The 23,136-nt window shown below is 45.6% G+C and overlaps 1 protein-coding gene and 2 long non-coding RNA genes across 5 annotated transcripts in view; 1 reads left to right on the top strand and 2 right to left on the bottom strand.

Annotated features, from left to right (window-relative positions):
* The window catches only part of LOC130204865 (metal transporter CNNM3), a 38,824-nt gene extending 26,143 nt beyond the window's left edge, over positions 1 to 12,681 (bottom strand). The window contains exons 1-11 of one of the 3 annotated variants that reach the window (XM_056431828.1): positions 11,956 to 12,681; positions 11,185 to 11,519; positions 10,938 to 11,114; positions 10,237 to 10,394; positions 9,308 to 9,451; positions 9,085 to 9,243; positions 8,742 to 8,911; positions 8,123 to 8,219; positions 7,373 to 7,503; positions 4,638 to 4,761; positions 833 to 2,668 (exon numbers count right to left, since the gene is read on the bottom strand). In XM_056431828.1, coding sequence (XP_056287803.1) covers positions 2,619 to 2,668; positions 4,638 to 4,761; positions 7,373 to 7,503; positions 8,123 to 8,219; positions 8,742 to 8,911; positions 9,085 to 9,243; positions 9,308 to 9,451; positions 10,237 to 10,394; positions 10,938 to 11,114; positions 11,185 to 11,519; positions 11,956 to 12,657 — 2,247 coding nt within the window. In that variant the 5' untranslated portion in view covers positions 12,658 to 12,681 and the 3' untranslated portion in view covers positions 833 to 2,618. The other 2 variants (XM_056431826.1, XM_056431827.1) reach the window with 2 other exon arrangements.
* Positions 12,682 to 12,739: 58 nt separating this feature from the next.
* On the top strand, positions 12,740 to 13,943 carry LOC130204875 (uncharacterized). Its single transcript, XR_008833823.1, has 2 exons — positions 12,740 to 13,001; positions 13,667 to 13,943. It is a non-coding gene; the product is annotated as an uncharacterized LOC130204875 (long non-coding RNA).
* LOC130204874 (uncharacterized) lies at positions 13,587 to 15,249 on the bottom strand. Its single transcript, XR_008833822.1, has 2 exons — positions 14,833 to 15,249; positions 13,587 to 14,245 (listed from the first exon to the last, which is right to left on the bottom strand). It is a non-coding gene; the product is annotated as an uncharacterized LOC130204874 (long non-coding RNA).
* Between the last annotated feature and the right edge of the window lie 7,887 nt (positions 15,250 to 23,136).

Raw genomic sequence — 23,136 nt, 5'->3', positions numbered from 1 at the left:
TGGACTTTAGGAGGGTACAACAACAGAGGACGTACTCACCACTGGGGATTAACGGGACTACTGTGGAGAGGGTGGCGGTATAAATACCTGGGAGTCCACATCACCGAGGATCTGACATGGTCAACGAACACAGACACTCTGGTGAGAAAGGCAAGGCAGCGCCTCTACCACCTCAGGCAGCTGAGGAAATTTAAAGTTTCCCAGAGGATCCTTCAGTCCTTCTACTCTGGAGCTGTAGAGAGCGTCCTGACAGGAAGCATCACAGCCTGGTTTGGCAACTGCTCCGCTCAGGACAGGAAGGCTCTGCAGAGAGTAGTGCGTTCGGCTGAGCGCACTATTGGAACTACACTGCCCACCCTGCAGGACTTGTACACCAGGAGGTGCAGAACCAGAGCCGGCAGGATCATGAAGGATCCTCACCACCCCAACAACAGACTGTTTCAGCTGCTGCGGTCAGGCAGGCGCCTCCGTAGTCACGCTGCAAGAACAGAGAGACTGAGACGGAGTTTCTTTCCTCAGGCCATCAGGACTGTGAACTCCGACCTCACCAGGACCCCCACATAGACCCACACAACTGCCCCTCTTAGGCACACACACACACACACACACACACACACACACACTTACTGTAAATATTGTGTTGTTTTTTATTGTAAATAGTGTGTACTTGTTGCCCTTGCACATTCCTGCTGAGCATTGCCACTTTCATTTCACTGCACACCCTGTGTGTGTATGTGACAAATAAAAACATCTTGAATCTCTTGATCTATATTCATTTATATATGTATATATTTATTTATATACGTGTGTGAACAGTGAAGACAAACACATGTTAGAACAGGTTTGAGTTTATTTCCTTAGAAACTATTGAACATGTGAACTTGAGTCTCTCGATGCACCAAAACATAAACAAACAAATAAACAAACATTCCCCAAAGATAAAACAGAACTTCTATTCAACCGTAACGTGGCCAGAAAGATGAATTTAACCGTTTCTCAATAAGTTGAGAGTTATCGTACCTGGAGACGCTCAGAGTGCTCGCACATTAACACACACACACACACACCTCTTTGGACTCGCTACAATGTTGCGATGACCTCGTTTCATTCATTCTCCCGATGTCGTAAAAATGAACTTATAACTAATCAAACTAAATATGTACGCTGAATCAAAAGAGACGGAACTGAAACGACACTCAACAACCTGCTGCTGCTTTAAGGTGTATTTAAACACAATACTCACAGGTACTGTGTGTACTGTGTGTTGATACGACCAACCACTTCCTCAACGTGTATATATTAGGGCTGTGAAACGATTACAATTTTTAATCAGGTTAATCACAGGTTTCTGTGGATTAATCATGATTAATCACATATATACATTTACAGGCTCTCAAGACCGGCAAGAGCTCCGAGAAGAGTTGTTGACGGGGGGGTGGGGGGTGCTAGTGACTTTTCTTTGCTCCGTCCCGATGCGCGCAGACACTTGAGAGCCCTGCATTTATACACAGGGGGCACATAACTTGCTCACCAGTGCGCGCCAGCATCGGAGCTCTGCCGTGCGAGCCGAGAGAAGAGTTGTTGACGTATATAAAAACGTATGTAAACTTGTGAGTATTGTGTCAAAATACACTTTAAAAACACAGATTTTAATTCTTCAGTCAAATGGATCTCAGAGATTTCCCCTTTTTTATATATACATCGTTAATATTAATGTAATAACACGAGGAACACAACGGGTCCTTTAGAGGCCGTTTACGACATATTCCACATGTTCACACACAGCGGTGACACACACACACACACACACACAAAGGAATGTTGACAGAAGTTAAATAAATTAGACACTGATGAGAATCTGTTGGTGACGAGAGACAAAATAAACGTAACTGTTTCTTTAAATGTGTGTTGGGGTCAGGGTTGACTCGTGGGTTTCTTTGCCCTCAATTAGGACTGGAGGGGGAGGGAAGGGAGGGGGAGGGGCTCCGCCTCTCTTGGGGAATCGTTTCTCAAATAGAAAAAGTGTTGAAGCGTCTCCTTTCCGTCTTGAGAAACTATTAATCACATTCCGTTGATCATCACGTGAAACTAAATGATTCGATTATTGATTTCAATAATTTATTTCTCTATTAACTTTGGTTACACTTTGTAAAATCCTCACTTTCTAAATTAATATTCAAGTATAAACTACCTCTGAAAGCTTGTTCTTGGCCACACGCACACACACACGTGGTATAAAATAGCGGACGTACCTTACAGCTTGTAAAAAGAGTTCAATACTATCAGCGGTTCACACATTGATCTGCAAATCTGCTTTATGTTGTTTTAAGTGATTTAAAAAGGGACGGATGCCACACACACACACACACGGGAATCGTGATGAGTTTAGTACGCAGAAGAAAAGGCCAGATTAAAATAGAACGTGTTTATGTACATAAAGTCCAAAGTGTATAAAACAGCATTAAAATAATAAGTTGTAATTAAAATCACAAACTGAAGGCATGAGGAAGGAGACGTGACGCACAACCTCTCGCTCCACTTCGGTCCAATAACTACGTTCCAGCCATAAATGATTCACCATTAACATCACTATAAAATACACCGGGGTCAGAACTGCATTACCCATGAGCCTCCTCTTCTGTGGAGCTCTCCTGGGCGCTACTGCCACCTGTGGAACCCAACCAATGAGAGGGAGAGCTGGGGTGAGTAAGGGGGCGATGACATCACGGTGGGGGGGGGGGGGGGGGGGGAGGCAACAAGACGGCGTAAGAGAGACGAAGAAGAAGAGCCGGAGTTTAAGGAGTAGAAGAAGAAAAAGAAGACGAGCCAGAGTTTTAGGAGCAGAAGAAGAAGGCGAGCCAGAGTTTAAGCAGTAGAAGAAGAAAAAGAAGACGAGCCAGAGTTAAGGAGTAGAAGAAGAAGAAGAGCTTTAAGGAGTAGAAGAAGAAGACTAGCCAGAGTTTTAGGAGTAGAAGAAGAAGACGAGCCAGAGTTTAATGAGTAGAAGAAGAAGAGCCGGAGTTTAAGGAGTAGAAGAAGAAGAAGACTTCATTCACAACCCCATTGAGTAAAGATTCAACGTTAGAACGGCGTCATGTATTAAAATAAGGATTGTAATCTTATTAATAATTTATTAGTAATTATGTAATTTTATTATGCGAGATGATAATATACTATGATCATTTTAATCGATTATTTACATTTAAACGGATTTTTTATAAAAAGGTAGGAACTCTTTAAATTAACCAATAAGTTACCTTATAATGAGATAAGACATATAATCCTTGAATCTATTTATTCATTAAATAACCCAAGATGTGGGCCGGAACTCTGAAGCGTAGGGTTAGATAAACGTCACCGTTAATATTCTTTCTTTAACTTTCATCACAGGTCTAATGCTCTGAGTTTTGGAAACAACCATACCATAATTTGGGGTCTTTACCGGACGTAAACAGGAATGTAAACGGTTATTTTGTTACTATATCTGTTCACAATTAAAATAAGCAGAGTTAACTGTTAGCAACGTATCTGTTAATCTACAGGAAACCCAATCATTTAAAACACAGGGGAAATAGACAACCGGAGTTTTCTGGGGCAGATTCTGCCTTTGTGCCCTTGAGCCTCCAATGTGGACGCCGGAGGACACATTTCAATGACGTCATCAATCAAACAGATTATTCTGTCTCTTATGACGTGAAGAGACGCAACGTTTACCCGACTGGGAGAAGTGAGGGGGATTCTGGGAAAAGTAGAAACTCGGTAATAAAACAGGTTATAAAAACACACACACACACATAGAGAGGAATTAGGAATTAGTCTCATGGAAATTAAAAGCAGCGACTGGGACGTCTGATCGTATGAGGTAAAGGGCGAAGACGTCCTGTCACACCTTCAAGAGGAAGCCGAGAAGTGTGTGTGTGTGTGTGTGTGGCTGCTGTCATGCCGCAGACACGTTTTCAATTGACCTCATGCTAAATAAATAAATACTAACAGTAATTCTCAATGGTATCAAAGAATGAAAAGTTTACAGGAAACTCTGGATGAAGAGGATGAGGAGGAGGAAGAAGACAGAGGAGGAGACGTGGAGACACGAGAGCAGAGGGGAAACAGAAAAAAAGAGAGGAAAAATTATTATATCGCTCAGATGAAAGCAAACAGGAAAGAGCAGCGAGGAAAATACAAGAAACGTTTGAAGAGATCGAGTTTGATCAGGAAAAAGAATTTTGATTTAAGACGCCATAAAGTCAGATAATAAAAGATATAAATATATATATATTTTATATATAAATATTATATACCGGTAAATTTAATATTATATATATACATTATATATATTTAATGTTATATATATATATAATACATATACTATTATATATTATAATATATTTAATTCTATATATAATATACATATGATATATTATTGTCTATAATATATATACATATAATACATATATTATAAATATACTGTATGAAATAATATACATATATTATTATATATACATAATATATATTATTATATAATATCTATATATATATATTATATATAATAAACCCATTGTCTTCAGAAAAAAGCTATTTGGTGGACACGGTAAAAGTATTTAAAGCTCCACGTTTTTGGTGGTTTTAAAGACACGTACCTTGTGAGTTTCTGTCGTTGAGCAGCTTGGTCTGACTGTTGGGCAGAATCTTAATCTCTGGAGGATCGGGACTCTGACCGACCCGGGACGCCATGAGGGCGTTCAGGTACTGGAGACGGGTCACCTGCAAAGAGTGAAACACGAGAGGCTCAATACACTACCACTTTAGTCCAGAGGGGGCACCAGAACCAACACTACCACTTTAGTCCAGAGGGGGCACCAGAACCAACACTACCACTTTAGTCCACAGGGGGCACCAGAACCAACACTACCACTTTAGTCCACAGGGGGCACCAGAACCAACACTACCACTTTAGTCCACAGGGGGCACCAGAACCAACACTACCACTTTAGTCCACAGGGGGCACCAGAACCAACACTACCACTTTAGTCCACAGGGGGCACCAGAACCAACACTACCACTTTAGTCCACAGGGGGCACCAGAACCACCACTACCACTTTAGTCCACAGGGGGCACCAGAACCAACACTACCACTTTAGTCCACAGGGGGCACCAGAACCAACACTACCACTTTAGTCCACAGGGGCACCAGAACCAACACTACCACTTTAGTCCACAGGGGCGCCAGAACCAACACTACCACTCTAGTCCACAGGGGGCACCAGAACCAACACTACCACTTTAGTCCACAGGGGGCACCAGAACCACCACTACCACTTTAGTCCACAGGGGGCATCAGAACCAACACTACCACTTTAGTCCACAGGGGGCAGCAGAACCAACACTCCCACTTTAGTCCACAGGGGGCACCAGAACCAACACTACCACTTTAGTCCACAGGGGGCAGCAGAACCAACACTACCACTTTAGTCCACAGGGTGCACCAGAACCAACACTACCACTTTAGTCCACAGGGGGCACCAGAACCAACACTACCACTTTAGTCCACAGGGGGCACCAGAACCAACACTACCACTTTAGTCCACAGGGGGCAGCAGAACCAACACTACCACTTTAGTCCACAGGGGGCACCAGAACCAACACTACCACTTTAGTCCACAGGGGGCGCCAGAACCAACACTACCACTTTAGACCACAGGGGGCAGCAGAACCAACACTACCACTTTAGACCACAGGGGGCAGCAGAACCAACACTACCACTTTAGTCCACAGGGGGCAGCAGAACCAACACTACCACTTTAGTCCACAGGGGGCACCAGAACCAACACTACCACTTTAGTCCACAGGGGGCACCAGAACCAACACTACCACTTTAGTCCACAGGGGGGCACCAGAACCAACACTACCACTTTAGTCCACAGGGGGCAGCAGAACCAACACTACCACTTTAGTCCACAGGGGCAGCAGAACCAACACTACCACTTTAGTCCACAGGGGGCACCAGAACCAACACTACCACTTTAGTCCACAGGGGGCGCCAGAACCAACACTACCACTTTAGACCACAGGGGGCAGCAGAACCAACACTACCACTTTAGACCACAGGGGGCAGCAGAACCAACACTACCACTTTAGTCCACAGGGGGCAGCAGAACCAACACTACCACTTTAGACCACAGGGGGCAGCAGAACCAACACTACCACTTTAGTCCACAGGGGGCACCAGAACAAACACTACCACTTTAGTCCACAGGGGGCACCAGAACCAGCACTACCACTTTAGTCCACAGGGGGCAGCAGAACCAACACTACCACTCTAGTCCACAGGGGGCGCCAGAACCAACACTACCACTCTAGTCCACAGGGGGCACCAGAACCAATACTACCACTTTAGTCCACAGGGGGCACCAGAACCAACACTACCACTTTAGTCCACAGGGGGCAGCAGAACCAACACTACCACTTTAGTCCACAGGGGGCACCAGAACCAACACTACCACTTTAGTCCACCGGGGACTCCAGAACCAACGCAGTCCTCCCGTTGGTGTTTTGTCGTCCTCAGATCACTCGTGCTCAGTACCAGAACGGTCTCCTGGCATCTCGTCTGGACAGCACGCCGCAGTCCCCAGAGGCCGGTCACACCCGTCTGGACACGTCCGTCTCTTTGCCCCCCGTGACGTCGCCGGGGCCCCGCGCTCTGCCGCCGCTGGCCACGCCCCCTGCGAAGCGGCAGCCGTCTAACCTTCAGCCTCCGGCGCCGAGCGGCCGCGCCGCTCTCGCCCAACCCGGCTCCTCGTCCAGCCGCAGGCCCAGCCAGCCTCTGCCCCAAGCCACGCCCCCTTCGAGCAACTACGCCCCTATCTCCCAACCCCATCCGCCCTCCGTGAGCCCGACAGCGGGCGCCTTTAACCCGACTCCGCCGCCGGCGCTCCCCGGTCCGGGGGAGACCACCACGCTGCTCAGCGAGCAGCAGAACTGCCTGGGCCCCAGCCAGCCCAGCCAGCCCAGCCACACCATCAGCCACGCACACACCGAGAGCACCATCTAGATGAGCACCTCCACTTCCTGTCGGCTCACTGAGGATCAGCTCCTCGTGTGTTTTGTAAACGGAGATCCTCTCTGATCCCGTCCTGCATGACCCTGAAAACATATATATATATATCTAGAGAAAACAGAGATGGCCGACGTAGAGTGGAAACGTAGACGGCTTCGTGTCCGTAAAGGTTCAGTTCATCGGGTTTCATTTCACCTCGGTGAACATTCACTCACCAGCAGCGAGTTTTTACAGAAACACTTTCCCAGTTTCTGTGGATCATCTCCAGACCGACCGTCTTCAGATGACCATACGCATATATAGATACACACACATACCCGTATGAGCTGCAGGTCGGTGAGCGCCCGGACGGTGTAGTCGGGGCAGTAGCTGGACGGACTCGTGGCGTCTGCCGACTCAAAGGGATCACTGGGAGACTGGCACTGACTCGACACCGGAGACTGGTGCACTACACACACACACACACACACACACGCACGCACGCACGGTCAGCACAATATCTGCAATGCTGCTGCATTTCTTTTTGCAGCGGGTGCCGACTGCTCTGATCCTCAGTGATGATGTCACTGCACCAGGAAGGAACTCAGAAACTATAATATAAAATAATAATCATATCATGATGTATTATAATTTATTTTTTTAGTCATTAAAGATGAAGCACACGATTTAATTTGGGGTGAAATCGTGGAGAAGATCAAATAGAGGAGATAAAGAAAATAAAAAATAATATACACAAATTTATATATAAAAACACGACAGTTTTGATTCTCAATTAAGTAATGTGTGCATGTTTACGTGATTTAAGCTTCATTCTGAAAATGTTACGGGTGTTTATATATAATATATATATATTATTATATATAATTTAAATGTATATATTTATTTCATATTTTTAATAAACATATGTTCCTTTAACTTTTTATCTTCAACTCTTGTGTTTTATAAATAAAGTTAGATTGATAGATTTTTTTTTTCCCAAAAGGAAAAAAAAAAAATGTCCACGTTTTCCCCCAACATTTTTAGTGTAGGATTTATATTATCCATAAACATGTAAGTCCTGATCTCACCTGAAGAGGGCAGCGTGAGCGCAGAAACGCCGTAGTACGTGAACGCTCCGTTCTCAAACTTCAGCCCCTCTTTCCCGATTTCTACCTCCACTCGACCCTGAACACCACAACAACAACACGTCAACATGTTTAATGTTTCATAAACACACAACAGCGACTTTTATTCTGCTTCTTTCTCTTTACGCACTTATTTTCTGCAGTTCTTTGGGACTGCAGAAAAATATATTATATTATATATATATATACACAATTATATATAATTAAACATATTTATATCTAATTATAAATAAATCAGTATATATAATTCTATAAATATAAATAAATAAAAATATGTTATATATTTTAAAAACAAAAATATATATACTTTTTATTTATTTTTATTTAGCTACATTGGACGTATTAAGCTGCCATTATCATATCATTTTAAAACTAGCTCTTTTTTTATGAATTATTTCTGGAGTATTTCATGAATACGATGCAATAATGTTCACGTTATTTGTCAATGGAGTCTGGCGTCTTTGAAGAGAACGTAGACAACAGCTTCTCCAAGGTTACGCTGTATTAATACCCCGGCCATGTAGCAGCGCTACTGTCCCTTTAAGAGATGCCGTTAACGCACCTGCAGCAGCAGGATGAAGTAGTCCACCGGGTGGTTGCGGGTGTAGAGGTAGTGACCCGGGCTCAGCCGGTCGTTGGGGTCAAAGGGCACTTCCTGGTTCACACTGGGGTGACGGAGCAGGTGGAACAGAACCTTCTCCGACATGCGGCCGGGGCTGAAGTGAGACACCTCTACAGGAAGTAGAGAAATGTTACCTCCTGTCCGAGACCATAGACTTCTATACAATCAGAGGAGGCGCCCCCTGGTGGTCAGGAGAGAGAATGCAGCTGTAAAACTCTTCCGCGTTGACTTCCCGCCTCAGAAGCAGCAGATGAGACGTACAGGTGTGCAGGTGAGGACTCACCTCTGGACAGGAAGCGGTGTGTCGCCAGCAGCAGCTGCGGTGACGTCCTGATCTTCGGTTCTCCTTCTGGGGGCTTGAAGATAGAAAACTCCTCGTGGACTCTGCGAGGCTCCAGGGGAATCTCCAGCGGAGCGAGAGGACGCTTCACCTTCCGGTCCACTGCAGGAGGAAGCGGTCAGTAAAAGATATCGGAACGAATAAAACACATTTATAAAAGACGTACGGTAGCCGTCGGACTCGTCCAGGATCTCAGACTTGATGATCTCCTCGATGACGTCCTCCAGGGTGACCAATCCCAGCACCTCGTAGAACGGGTCCCCCTCCCCCTCGTTGTTGACCTTCTGGACGATGGCCATGTGAGAGTTGCCTGAGAGAGGAAAGGACACAGAGGACTCCGTCAGTAAATCAGTAAAGGGTAGTTCATTTCTACTTCACCTCTGCAGTTAAAAAGTTCATCATAAAAAGAACGAAGTTGACTGTAAAGATACAGCTAAGTTCTGGAGCTTTTATTTTGAAAATCTAGGTCCATCCATGTTGCCTGTGAGTGAGAGTTGGGGACTCTACTTTTTATAAAACAAGCTCAAATCTGAGCTTCCTGTAGAGATGGTTACTTTTTGGGGCTTTTATTTTGAAAGGATTGGGAGAGACAGGATTGGGCAGGACTGGACAGGTAGCCAATGAAAATAATTGAGTTACCCCAACTCTACCTCCTGTTAACATACAGTGAGAGTAAGGGACTTTTATTGTGTAAAACAAGGCCCAACCTGAGCTTCCTGTTGAGATGGTTACCTTCTGTGTCTTTTATTTTGAAAGGTTGAAACGTGAGGCTTGAACCAAGTTGTCTGTTAAGATACGGGTCAATTCTGGGTCTTTTATGTTGAAAAGCTGGGTCCATCACTTGATGCCTGTTGATTAATATTAATAATAATAAACTATATATAACATACAGTGTTTACTCCCTCTTAAGTCACAGATACATTCTGGTGCTTTTATTTTGAAGGGGCGACAGAAAGAGATCCGACAGGACTGTATAGGTGCTACAAAAAACACTTATATACCTCCTGAGACATAATTTTCTGCTTTTTAAAGCTTCGAGCTCTGCAGAGACTGCAGATAAACCAAACACACACACACACACACAAACACACACACCCTTCTTGAACTCCTCCAGCATGGCGTCCAGCTTGGTGTCGTTGAAGACGTAGTGCAGCGGGTGGTTGTAGAACTTGGTGATGGTGGTCATGGGGGTGCAGTCGTCCGGGTCCACCAGAGCCAAGTCCTTCACGTACAGGATCTCCACGATGTTGGACCTGTCACACACACACACGCGTTAATGAGTGTGTGTGTGTGTGTGTGTGTGTGTGTGTCACGAAATCAACATCACAGTCTGAGGAGCAACGAAGGTTTAAACAATAACTTCTTTCTTTCATTACGAGAAGTTTAAACTTTGAACAGCTGCAGTCAGAAGAAAGAAAACAGTTCTTTATTCTACTTCATAATAATAATAATAATAATAACAATAGCATCTTTTTATTTTTAGAACACTTTTCAGAAATATTTAGACACGTTAAATATTTATTATGAAGGGAAATAACTAATTTATATTTGTATATGTGTATATATATATATTATCATTATTATTATGACTAATGTAATAGAATATTGTTGTTTTTTCTCCTAAATTCACACAATAATTCTAAAGATATCTAAAAAAAAAATATTGTGAATTTACAACTTTAATAATATAAAATATTTTTTTCTCCGAATCCAGAACCATTTATTTGAACCTCTATGGCCCTAAAACAATTCGATATGTCTCATCAGTGAGCGCCGGCTCGGTTCCGGTGACCCACCTCTCCTCCTCGTACACGGGCACCCGGGTGTAGCCGCTCTGCATGATGTCCGACATGGTGGAGAAGTCCAGCACCACGGAGCTGGGCAGCATGAAGCAGTCCTTCAGCGGCGTCAGGATGTCCTCCACCGTCTTGCTGCGCAGCATCCCGCGGCTGAACTCCTCCTTCACAAACTCACTGGGACCGGAGACACGGGTCAGAACACGCGGCGCCGGAGGGCCCGCCCGCCGCTGGCGCCCGGCCTCACCTGTACGGGTCGTTGACGCTGGTGCGGATCATCTCCATGGCGCGCTCCCGGATGCCGCAGGTGCTGATGTCCCTCCTCAGCACCAGGTCCAGGATGAGGCCCAGGGGGCAAGACAGCGGGCAGGTGAGCACCAGGCACACCTGGGCCAGCCAGGTGAGGCCCGGCGCCAGCTGGAAGCCGTAGCCGGAGCAGAGCACATGGGGCGCCAGCTCCGCCACCAGGAACACCAGTAAGCCGCCGGCGAACACGGCGGAGACGACGGTGCCGAGCGCACGGAGCAGCAGCACAACGACCGCCGCCTGGCCGAGGGCGGAGAGGAAGAGCAGCGAGCAGGCCTGGGGGCGGAGCCACGGGGGGGGGGGGGGGGCACCTGTAGTACTCCAGTGAAGTACCTGTAGTACCTCACTGGAGTACCTGGAGTACCTCACGAGAGTACCTGTAGTAATATTCTCTGGAGTATTTCTACTTTCCTGTCAATTAAATTACTTTAAATTTTATATTAAAAAAAATATTTTGTTTTTTTTCTCTCAGATAATGGTAACAGACGCTTTATTATATATATATATATATATTACAGATTCAGATTATTCATACAACATATTTACAATTAGAGAGAGATAAACACTGTAGCACCAATAATTGTGTTCTAATAATAATGAATCCATTCTGCATGAATAGTACTTTTACTTTTGAATGCAGGACTTTTCCTTGTATATGTATATTTGTACACGGTAGTACCGTGCGGCAGTACTCGGCCCGTGCGGGACTCACCAGGAAGTTGCCCCTCCTCCGGAGGGGAACCAGGCGCTTGGCGGCCCGCTTCTCCTCCTCCGAGCCGCAGCTGTGCAGCACGTAGAGCTCCACGGGGTCCGGCCACAGCAGGCTGAGGTTCACGACGCGCAGCAGCGCGCACACGGGCAGCAGCAGCACGACCAGCACCGCCAGGGCCCACGGGGGGATGTGGTCCGCCGGCAGACCCGTGTCCGTGGTGATCCGGAGCCGGTCCGGGCCCACGGTGGCCCACTCCCCCCCGCTGTGCACGCACAGGTGGTGGTCGGTCTCGACCCCTGACGGGACGCCCCCCCGCCGCCGGACCTCCACCGTTATCAGCCCGCTGTGCGCCTCATCCTGCATGAACGCGCCCGTCACCTGGAAGGAGGACGCGCGCCGGTTGGACTCCTTTACGCACGGGTCCGGCGCGTCCCCGACCGCCCCGGCGACTCCGCCGGCGGCTGCGCCCGCGAACGCCACCCACGGCCAGCTCGCGTTCGGCTCGGTCCCGAAGAGCCGGAGCTTGAACGCGGCCCCGTCCGGCGCCGAGAGGTCCCGGCCCGTCATGCACACCAGGCCGGCCGGGTCTTCCAGTCGCAGCCCCAGAACCGGCGGCGCGTCCCGGCCGCAGTCGCCGTGCCCGATCCCGCAGAACAACAATAACATGCACGGGAACCGTAGACCTGCCAAGCTGGCCACCATATTGGAATTGGCTCGGCCTGGCTCTGCGCGCGGGTCATGTGACTCTCCGGTGGGCGGGGCCGCGCCGGCCGAACAAAAAAAACGGAACGCGGCAACTGGGCTCCGCGGCGGCCATTTTGGTTCTATTCGTTTCCGGCGGAAGTGACGTTTGAGCTCGTTTGGAATCTAGGGACAAACATTGGAATCTAGGGACAAACATGTACAGATTTGTCATGTTTTATTTCCATATGGTGTGTATGTGGATTGCAAAGAAGAAGGCTACTTCTGACAAAGATAATTGAGAATTTAGCATACCTAGCGAGGAGAATTTAATTGCAACAACTACGTGAAGCTATGCTGTGAAGGTAAGGCAAAATCACAATTAAATTTACATATACCATCTCGACTTCAGCCAGAAGGCGGAGGCTCCTGCCGCGATTGTGGAGGTATCGCAGTTTCCACATGGGGTGGAGAAAGGTAAACAAGGGACAACAAGAGGGCAAGAAGTGCTTCATTTTGTCACTTTAAGGGTTTGGGGATCGCAAGCAGATTTGCATACGTCACTCCCGGCTTAATTTCGCGGGTGCCGTGAACAGATTTGCGTCCGTCACTTCCGCCAAGTGGTTAACGGTTAAGTGTTCCATTTGAGACAGCACTTCATCAGCACTGCAGTGCACTGCGTCGCTGATGAAGTGCTGTCTCAAATGGAACACTAGATTCAAATTAGTTTTAAGAATTATCCACTGAAATGATAGGCATCATCTGCTTGAATTCACACAGTAATAGGCCTACTTTGACTGACTGTACTTTTATACACATCTCTGTTGTAGTGAAGTTCACCCTGATACAGGAATCAATTAGCAATTGAACACACAGGCATATTAATTATTGTTACAAACATGCATCAATTCTAATATAAATCAGAAAACGCAATAAAAGACTACACAACCTCAATGACAACATTTTATTGATAAAATGACTTGCATATTAATATAATCTTCCCTTCCCCTCCCCTCCCCACACTCTACAGCAGCCACCCAGTCCCAGCGGCGCTGCCGTATCCATGCTGCAATGCCACTGCTGGCGTTGTGTTGTGATGGCCACAGTGACATGAGGGTGGACTTCAGGCTCACCGAGTCATTCAACGCCCTCATGGCTGTGCTGGGCACTGACTGACCACGGTTGGGGCCCCGAGATCTCCTGTCTAGTTTTTATTTGTTGGCTTGCCAGCGCCACCTCCTATCGGGTGGTGGCCAGGGCCTTCGACAGGCCCCGGGCTCAGTGCATGATGCCAGGGTCCTGAATAACAGCCCCATCTTCTATGAGCAGTCATCCCCTCCACCAGGATACTGTATCCTTGGGGATGGTGGCTCCCCCTGCCTGTCCAAACCCATCTGCCTCATGACCCCTTCAGGCAGCCTGTCCACCTCCAAGCTACAACTGCTGCCTGTCAAAGGCGAGGTGTGTTGTGGAGAGGTCCTTCGGGATACTGAAGACGCGATGGCGGTCCATCTTCTTCAAGGCCCTGGAGGTGGATGTGAGGTGCCAGAGGTCATTGGAGCCAGATGTCGGGAGGGCAGCAGAGCACCAGCACCTCCAGGAAACGTCTCTGGGGCAGGAAACAGAAAGAGGATAGCCATTCAGTGCTCTGTCCCAGACCACCATTACATTTAAATTAATACATACACGACATTAAAAAAACAACACAACGATGATTGAAAGCTACAATTATTTCTAGAAGGACAAGCTTAGATAGCTATCGTAACGGTATTAATTATCGGGCGGCGTGTGGGCAAACGTTCGCGGTGTCATGTTAACCCGTTATTAAACTGAGCATATCCATTGTTAATCCATTATTAAAATTGCTATTTCGATTGTTGAACAGAACAGCCGTTGTTTAACACTGTCCGATGACTGACATAGCCATCTGTCGTCGGACTTGCCGCTGGAGAAGCGCCTGGAGCCGACCTGCCCCGGCTCGTCAAGCGGAAAGTGTCCGATAAAAGTGCACCTTGGTCGGACTGGCAAGAGGACCGGGAGGACCCAGCTAGCTTATCATAACTGCCATGCAGATCCAATGGCATCTAATGCTACCTAGGTATGCTAACTGTCGGTATATATCATATACATCGTTAACTCCACCAAATACTCATGTCTTTAATACCAGTACAATGTGTAATTACCGCTGATACTTACATTTACGGTCTACCGTTTGTGCTGTCCGCCATTGTTTTAGAAATAAAATGAAAAGCTGGCGAAAGGGCTCCTCCTCTTCCGGTACGTAGCCAAGATGGCGGCCGCTTAGTGCGAGTAGTGTCCATCGTTTTACATTTTTTGCCCGTTTGCAGTGCACCATCCGGGTACTTTCAGTGCACTGAATTCTGCTGGTTTTTTCAGTGGCGCACTTCGAACACTGAAAGTCAGCTCCAAGTGCTCAAGTGCTCAAGTGCGCGGTAGTAGACACAGCCTGAATGTTTTTACTTCTCTAGACCAAAGAATGGCCTCCAGTGTTCAGTCTCAGCCAATAAAACACGAGGAAACAAGTTCTTTGTTTCATATAAACAACTTCATTCATTCACGGGATTAAAGCACATTTAATCACGTGTTGTTGGTTCAAACACGTTCTCATTACGAATCTCGTTATAAGTTATTTATTTATTAAAGAAGCATATATACATATGTATATATATATATATAAAGGTCTATACATAAGTGAAAGTCTATCAAGATAAAGTGAGAATTTAAAGGTAAAATAAAAGGAATTCATTAGTCCTGTGTAGAATACGTTAAAATAATAAAAGGATTCAACAATTCATAAGTGAAGTCTCTTTTTGGTATAAAATGTTCTCTTTATGTTTCTGTCGGCGCTCAGCAAGGAAACAATAATAGAAACACAAAGAGATCAAGCAGTAAAAACACAGAAGAAGAAGAAACACTGACAGCCTGCAGCTCCTCTGGCTCGCAGGGTAACGGCTAGTTACATATTATTTTAACACGATTATGTATTTTCTGCTCTCCTTGCCGTCTCGGCATTGTGTTCTTATTGTTGGTTATTAGAGTTATTGACCCGGTCATTATGCGAACGGGACAATAAGTTCAGTTTACACCAAGAGTAATTCCATCGTTCGTTACTTCGAGACTGGATTACTGCAACTCCTTATTATCAGGCTGCTCTATAAGTCTCTTAGGTCAACTCCTTATTATCAGGCTGCTCTATAAGTCTCTTAAGTCAACTCCTTATTATCAGGCTGCTCTATAAGTCTCTTAAGTCAACTCCTTATTATCAGGCTGCTCTATAAGTCTCTTAGGTCAACTCCTTATTATCAGGCTGCTCTATAAGTCTCTTAAGTCAACTCCTTATTATCAGGCTGCTCTATAAGTCTCTTAAGTCAACTCCTTATTATCAGGCTGCTCTATAAGTCTCTTAGGTCAACTCCTTATTATCAGGCTGCTCTATAAGTCTCTTAAGTCAACTCCTTATTATCAGGCTGCTCTATAAGTCTCTTAAGTCAACTCCTTATTATCAGGCTGCTCTATAAGTCTCTTAGGTCAACTCCTTATTATCAGGCTGCTCTATGAGTCTCTTAAGTCAACTCCTTATTATCAGGCTGCTCTATGAGTCTCTTAGGTCAACTCCTTATTATCAGGCTGCTCTATAAGTCTCTTAGGTCAACTCCTTATTATCAGGCTGCTCTATAAGTCTCTTAAGTCAACTCCTTATGATCAGGCTGCTCTATGAGTCTCTTAGGTCAACTCCTTATTATCAGGCTGCTCTATGAGTCTCTTAGGTCAACTCCTTATTATCAGGCTGCTCTATAAGTCTCTTAAGTCAACTCCTTATTATCAGGCTGCTCTATGAGTCTCTTAGGTCAACTCCTTATTATCAGGCTGCTCTATAAGTCTCTTAGGTCAACTCCGTATTATCAGGCTGCTCTATAAGTCTCTTAAGTCAACTCCTTATTATCAGGCTGCTCTATAAGTCTCTTAAGTCAACTCCTTATTATCAGGCTGCTCTATAAGTCTCTTAGGTCAACTCCTTATTATCAGGCTGCTCTATAAGTCTCTTAGGTCAACTCCTTATTATCAGGCTGCTCTATAAGTCTCTTCGGTCAACTCCTTATTATCAGGCTGCTCTAATAAGTCTCTTGGGTCCCTCCAGTTGATCCAGAATGCTGCAGCTCGTGTTCTCACTAAAACTAAGAAAAGAGATCACATCACTCCTGCACTAGCTGCTCTGCACTGGCTACCCATAAAATCAAGAATCACTTTTAAAATTCTTCTCTTAACGTACAAAGCCTTGATTGGTGATGCACCATCATATCTTAAGGAGCTTGTAGTACCATATTGCCCCACTAGAGAGCTACGCTCACTAAATGCGGGTCTACTTGTAGTTCCTAGAGTCTTAAAAAGTAAAATGGGAGCCAGAGCCTTTAGTTATCAAGCTCCTCTTCTATGGAACCAGCTTCCACCTTCAGTCCGGGAGGCAGACACAGTCACCTCGTTTAAGAGTAGACTTAAGACCTTCCTCTTTGACAGAGCTTATAGTTAGGGCTGAATCAGGTTCACCTGGTCCAGCCCCTTGATATGCTGCTATAGGCTTATAGCTGCCGGGGGACGTTTAGGATGCACTGAGTACCTATCTCCTCTTTTCTCTCCTTAGGGATGAATGTTCATCTCTCAATCACACGTTACTAACTCTGCTTTCTCCCCGGAGTCCTTGTGACTTCACGTCTCATGGGGTCATCGGACCCTATGAGACGGCATAGATCCTATCTGCCTGATGGATCATCGAGGTCTGGGTCGTGGAATTCCTGCTCATGACTACGCCACTGTCCTGTTGAGACTCCGCCCACTCCTCCTCCCCACCGCCATCTGCCTGATGGATCGTGGAGGTCTCCATCGTGGAATATGCCTACTATGAACTATTCATACACTCTGTCACATTCATTGAATGTATTTAAACTCTGAATCTGTCCTTCTGGTCACATGACATCTATTGTTCTGTCCATCCTGGAGAGGGATCCTCCTCTGTTCTCTCCTGAACGGTTCTGACCTTTTTTTCCCCCTGAAGGGTTATTTGGGAGTTTTTCCTGGTCCGATGTGAGGTTTTGGGGCAGGGATGTCTATGTGTACAGATTGTAAAGCACTCCGAGACTAATTTGTAATTCGTGAAATTGGGCTATACAAATAAACTGAATTGAATTGAATTGAATCAACTCCTGAACTGTCGCATGTGTGTTTCTTTGGTGTGTTTTTTTACTACTGACAACTATAAATATGTATTTCTATATTTCAGAGAGCTTGAATTATCTGCACATCTGAACCGACTGCTCGGCGTGCAAACTGAATGAAACGATAATAAATATATTTTTCATCATGCAGCGGCCATGTCGCCGTGGAGGAGTCGAGTCGCTCCACGAGCACGAAACACGAAACCAGTCCAACAATCTGCTGGTGAATGAACACGAGAGTGGAAACAGTGGAAATATGTAACCTCAGCACGGTGTAATCATCACAGCATGGCTGCAGGGCGAGAAGCAGCCCCCCCCCCCCCCGTCAGCCCCCCTCCCTCTGGTCCCATGGCTTAAAAAAAGATCTGAACAATAAAAACCGGCTTACAGCGGATTCGGACCGGCGGTCAGAGCTGCAGGAATTTCAATATTTTCAGAGATAAGAATGAAAAACTAGACGAGGGAAGGTGACAAGGAAGTGAGGAAGGAGACGAGAGGAAAAGAGGGAGATACAGGATGCTGGAGGTGAAGATGACAGGGAGAGATATGAATGTCGGCTCTGGTTATAACAAAGTGGAAGAGGAGAGCAGGACGTTGTGATTGGAGGTCAACTCTGTGCAACGTTTATTGCTTTTAAGGACTAACAAAACAAAACTTTAAATGACGTCTCTGCTTATAAATAGAGCTATATGTGTTTTCATGTACAGAGTATTTACAGTAAAATCACACGGACAGCACACCCCCCCCCCCCCAACAAACAACAACAGTGAATACAATGTTTACAATAAATACAACATGGATAAGTAGAACACTTGTTAGCACACCTCCCAGTACACACACACTGGTAGTCACTGGAACCAACATCAGGCCGTCTGCTCTGAGACCTGAACCAGCATCAGACCGTCTGCTCTGAGACCTGAACCAGCATCAGACCGTCTGCTCTGAGACCTGAACCAGCATCAGACCGTCTGCTCTAAGACCTGAACCAGCATCAGACCGTCTGCTCTAAGACCTGAACCAGCATCAGACCGTCTGCTCTAAGACCTGAACCAGCATCAGACCGTCTGCTCTGAGACCTGACCAGCATCAGACCGTCTGCTCTGAGACCTGAACCAGCATCAGACCATCTGCTCTGAGACCTGAACCAGCATCAGACCGTCTGCTCTGAGACCTGAACCAGCATCAGACCGTCTGCTCTGAGACCTGAACCAGCATCAGACCGTCTGCTCTAAGACCTGAACCAGCATCAGACCGTCTGCTCTGAGACCTGAACCAGCATCAGACCGTCTGCTCTGAGACCTGAACCAGCATCAGACCGTCTGCTCTGAGACCTGAACCAGCATCAGACCGTCTGCTCTGAGACCTGAACCAGCATCAGACCGTCTGCTCTGAGACCTGAACCAGCATCAGACCGTCTGCTCTGAGACCTGAACCAGCATCAGACCATCTGCTCTGAGACCTGAACCAGCATCAGACCGTCTGCTCTAAGACCTGAACCAGCATCAGACCGTCTGCTCTGAGACCTGAACCAGCATCAGACCGTCTGCTCTGAGACCTGAACCAGCATCAGACCGTCTGCTCTGAGACCTGAACCAGCATCAGACCGTCTGCTCTGAGACCTGAACCAGCATCAGACCATCTGCTCTGAGACCTGACCAGCATCAGACCGTCTGCTCTGAGACCTGAACCAGCATCAGACCGTCTGCTCTGAGACCTGAACCAGCATCAGACCGTCTGCTCTGAGACCTGAACCAGCATCAGACCATCTGCTCTGAGACCTGAACCAGCATCAGACCGTCTGCTCTGAGACCTGAACCAGCATCAGACCGTCTGCTCTGAGACCTGAACCAGCATCAGACCGTCTGCTCTGAGACCTGAACCAGCATCAGACCGTCTGCTCTGAGACCTGAACCAGCATCAGGTCCTCGTGGTCTTAAGGCCATGTCCGCTCTACGCTCATGTTCAATGAGCTGTGTTACAACAGGGTTTTCACAGAGTGCCCGTCGACCCTGGTCAGGACCCCGGGGTGAGAGCCGAGACCACCACGGAGCTCCCAGGAGGTCTGGAGACCTCGTGACGACCTCAGGATGACAGACAGCCCAGTCGCCGGTGAAAAGAGAAGCTTCCGTTGTTTGTTTCAGACCACGGAGACGTTACATGACAACCACGAAGACACTAACCAGGACTTTCACCCAGGAGACCGACGTCCATGTCCTGTGTTTACGTTCCGCTTCCCACAGGATGTTTAACGTTTTGCTGTGACTGTTACATTGTTGCACTGTGTAACGTTATACATCGTTTCATTATGTTACATTTATACATCGTTTCATTATGTTACGGGAATACATTGTTACGTGATGTTACATTGATACAGTTGCATGATGTTACATTGTGTAACATTGTTACATTGTTGCGTAACACCCCGTTGTTTGATGCACCGTAACCCTTTCGTTACGGTTATTTCCTTCAGTAGAGACGATATTGTTTCAACACAAGCCACTCTCAGTTATGACTCCGCCCACTTTAGAGACAGGAAGTGCATTTTAAGTTATGACCCCGCCCACTTTAGAGACAGGAAGTGCATTTAAACTCTTTTACTCCCTATGACTGATTATTGGTTTTATTGGTACTAGCTTATGTATGCATACTTGTTTTTTTGGGAAGACAAGATGATTGGATTTTGATATAAAAATAAAAATAAATATATTGCATATATTGTTAAACATGTAATGTGTAAGAGGACAACAGAACATGTTTTAATCTCGACTTTAAAAAGCGCGTCGTTGATGTTTCCAGCGTGACTGAAACGTGTTGATGAAACATTCAACGCACACTTTGTCTTCTCCCGGCAACTGGGTTGTACGAAAATATAAACCCCGTAGTTCCAGGAATATCCATTAATCTACGTGACTCCCATGTTTAAAGTGTTCATGAACCAGTGCTAGCTTAGACAGTTTCTCTCGTGAACATGAATCACACACTGCCTCTTCAGTCAGATCACATGCTGGCTGCTCGTCTTCGTCTCTGAGCAGCTTCAGTTTAATTTACAAACACAGAAGCTTCTTCCCATTGTTTCTGAGTGCCACACACACACACACACAAACACACACACACGAGCACACACACACGAGCACACACACGCACACACACACACAGTTGTCCAGTGACGGGAAGCATGCAGAGGAATGTTTGTTGTCCATTAAATGTCACGTTGTGCCGTCACTGTTTCCTCATTCAAGTCAATCCTTAACCTGCCGGGTCAAAGGTCAACGAGGTCAAAGGTCAACGAGGTCAAAGATACGCTTTGGGAGTTCAGATCAGTCCCACATCTCATACAGAGGTATCGGCCGGCGGAGCTCCGTGAAGACAAAGGAGGCGTTTGGGTGTCCTTGTGGGCAGCAGGGATGACCTGACTCGTACTGGTTAGCGTCTCTGATGCTAAGCTAACGATGTGCTATGCTAAGCTAACGAGGTCCCGGCAGGAGCTCAACATTTAGGGACATAGTCTCCACAGAGTTTCACAGAGTCCCTTTAAAAGTGGAACAGTTATCTGTCTCTCTGCAAGAAAAGTGCATGAGAAAATATTGTTTCCTAAAAATGTGCAACTTTTCTTTGAAGCTATAATTTGATTATTTTATCCGCTGCAGGCGTGAAACGCAGCGCGGTCAACTCAGAACGAGAATTATTATCTGAGAACGTTCAAGTTTCTTTCTTTTCGAAAATTCCGCTTATAAACGTGAATATTCCCCCGTCGCCGGGCAGGAGTCGTTCTTTATGGTCATAATATTAATTATTACTTTATGATAAACGTCATGTGCAGAGAACATGAAACCTCTGAAGGTTCACAGTGAGATTATTTACAAGTCTGCAACTCCAACTTCAACCATTAAGAACCAACGACGGAAAAATAAAAATAAAATCTCTAAAATAGAATCAATATATATATATACACATTATTATGACAGAAAATAAATATTCTAAAATTAAATAACTAAGTATTGCCTTGAGGTAGACCATGAAGGCTTCACATCAGATCTCGTAATCTCAATTTAAGGAGCACAGCTGTGTTCACAGCGTCGCATGCATCGGGTATTATTTCACCCTATAAGGACATTTCTGTTGTGTAAGAAGAACAATTAGCTCTTGAATAATAATTAATAAATATACGAAGCTAGTATTACTTCATCGTGCATTAAAAACCTAAAATAATAATTTAATAAAGATGATTTGATTTGCTAATTAATGTTTATAATCTGTCGAACAATAGTTAATTAAAAATAAATCTTTAATGTGTATTTTTTGTTATTACATTTTGTGTTATTCCCACACATTATTTTAAAAATCCTAATTTATTTGTGTCCCACTTTAATTTAGTTTACTTTAATTTAAAGGTTTGAAGAAGCTGCGTGGCGTCTTAAAATTAAATAAATTTAAAGTATGACCCATGGAGCAGCAGCGGGAGCTCTGATTGGCCGGACGGTCGTTTTTTTCGGCCAATCAGATTGCGAGTTGTTAAACATTAAATTAAAGAGAGAGACAGAAAGTGAGACACACTCCAGAGTCCAGAGAACAAACTAACTGCCGCCCTACAAATAACATTTATATTTTAAAAAATTAACTTTATAGTTTTTGGAGGTTTCAGCTCTTTGGAAAAAAGGAAACAAGTAAATAAAAAGAGCTGCGGACGACTAATGGTTCAGCTCACTTGTAGTTCTATGAACAGAGCTTTGGAGATTTAAAAATAAATAATTTAGACTTCTATACAACCAGAGGAGCCGCCCCCTGGTGGTCAGGAGAGAGAATGCAGCTTTAACACATGAAGTATAGACTTCTATACAACCAGAGGAGTCGCCCCCTGGTGGTCAGGAGAGAGAATGCAGCTTTAACACATGAAGCATATACTTCTATACAACCAGAGGAGTCGCCCCCTGGTGGTCAGGAGAGAGAATGCAGCTTTAACACATGAAGCATAGACTTCTATACAACCAGAGGAGTCGCCCCCTGGTGGTCAGGAGAGAGAATGCTTTCGATTGGATATATTGATCCTGATTTCTTAGAGGAAATGTATTTTTCATTTCACTTCAACGATTCTTTCCACAAACAACGTCCCAGTGATTCTGATCATCTGAAGACGGTCGGTCTGGAGATGATCCACAGAAACTGGGAAAGTGTTTCTGTAAAAACTCGCTGCTGGTGAGTGAATGTTCACCGAGGTGAAATGAAACCCGATGAACTGAACCTTGGACCTGACGAAGCCGTCTACGTTTCC

This window comes from Pseudoliparis swirei, chromosome 15 (genome assembly GCF_029220125.1).
Source record: "Pseudoliparis swirei isolate HS2019 ecotype Mariana Trench chromosome 15, NWPU_hadal_v1, whole genome shotgun sequence".
Lineage (NCBI taxonomy): Eukaryota > Metazoa > Chordata > Actinopteri > Perciformes > Liparidae > Pseudoliparis > Pseudoliparis swirei.
Note: the sequence above shows the minus strand (reverse complement) of the source record. Positions and strands in the feature narration are given on the sequence as shown.